Source organism: Habropoda laboriosa, unplaced genomic scaffold (assembly GCF_001263275.1).
Source record: "Habropoda laboriosa isolate 0110345459 unplaced genomic scaffold, ASM126327v1 scaffold65, whole genome shotgun sequence".
NCBI lineage: Eukaryota > Metazoa > Arthropoda > Insecta > Hymenoptera > Apidae > Habropoda > Habropoda laboriosa.
In genome coordinates this window covers 3,940,687-3,941,068 of record NW_017100254.1, presented here as the reverse complement: position 1 = coordinate 3,941,068, position 382 = coordinate 3,940,687, and the positions used below count along the sequence as shown (strand labels likewise).

The following is a 382-nucleotide window of genomic DNA, read 5'->3' as shown; positions in this document are numbered from 1 at the left end:
TTCATTAATGAAGAAAGATTTGAAAAAGAAAGTGTTATGCATAGAATTATGTCTGGAAATTTCACAGATCCATTTCAAAATATTGAAGAAGATTACAAGGACATCAAAATGGATTTAATGAAGGCTAATGACTTCAATTTAAATGAAGAAGACAAAGATGATGATAAAATAAATACAGTGGACAAAGAATGTCAATCTAAACAAACAAAAAAGAAGTGTTATGTACCTGGTATTGTTAAACCAATATTTAAGTTTCCTAATCAGTCTAAATTAACCAGAGAACAGCAAGCAATGTGTTTAAGAGTCTTGTTAAGATTTTCAGAATCTGATAAACCAAAATTAACACAAAAAGAAAAAGAAGAATTAAAAAATTATATTTTGA

At 26.4% G+C, this 382-nt stretch overlaps 1 protein-coding gene across 1 annotated transcript in view; it reads left to right on the top strand.

Moving 5' to 3' along the window:
* Positions 1–3: 3 nt before the first annotated feature.
* The window catches only part of LOC108572256, a gene marked incomplete at its 5' end in the record, with an annotated part of 2,925 nt that continues 2,546 nt past the window's right edge, over positions 4–382 (top strand). The window contains one exon of the mRNA XM_017934456.1: positions 4–377. Within this exon, the coding sequence (XP_017789945.1) occupies positions 4–377 (374 nt within the window). The remainder of the gene's footprint in view (positions 378–382) is intronic.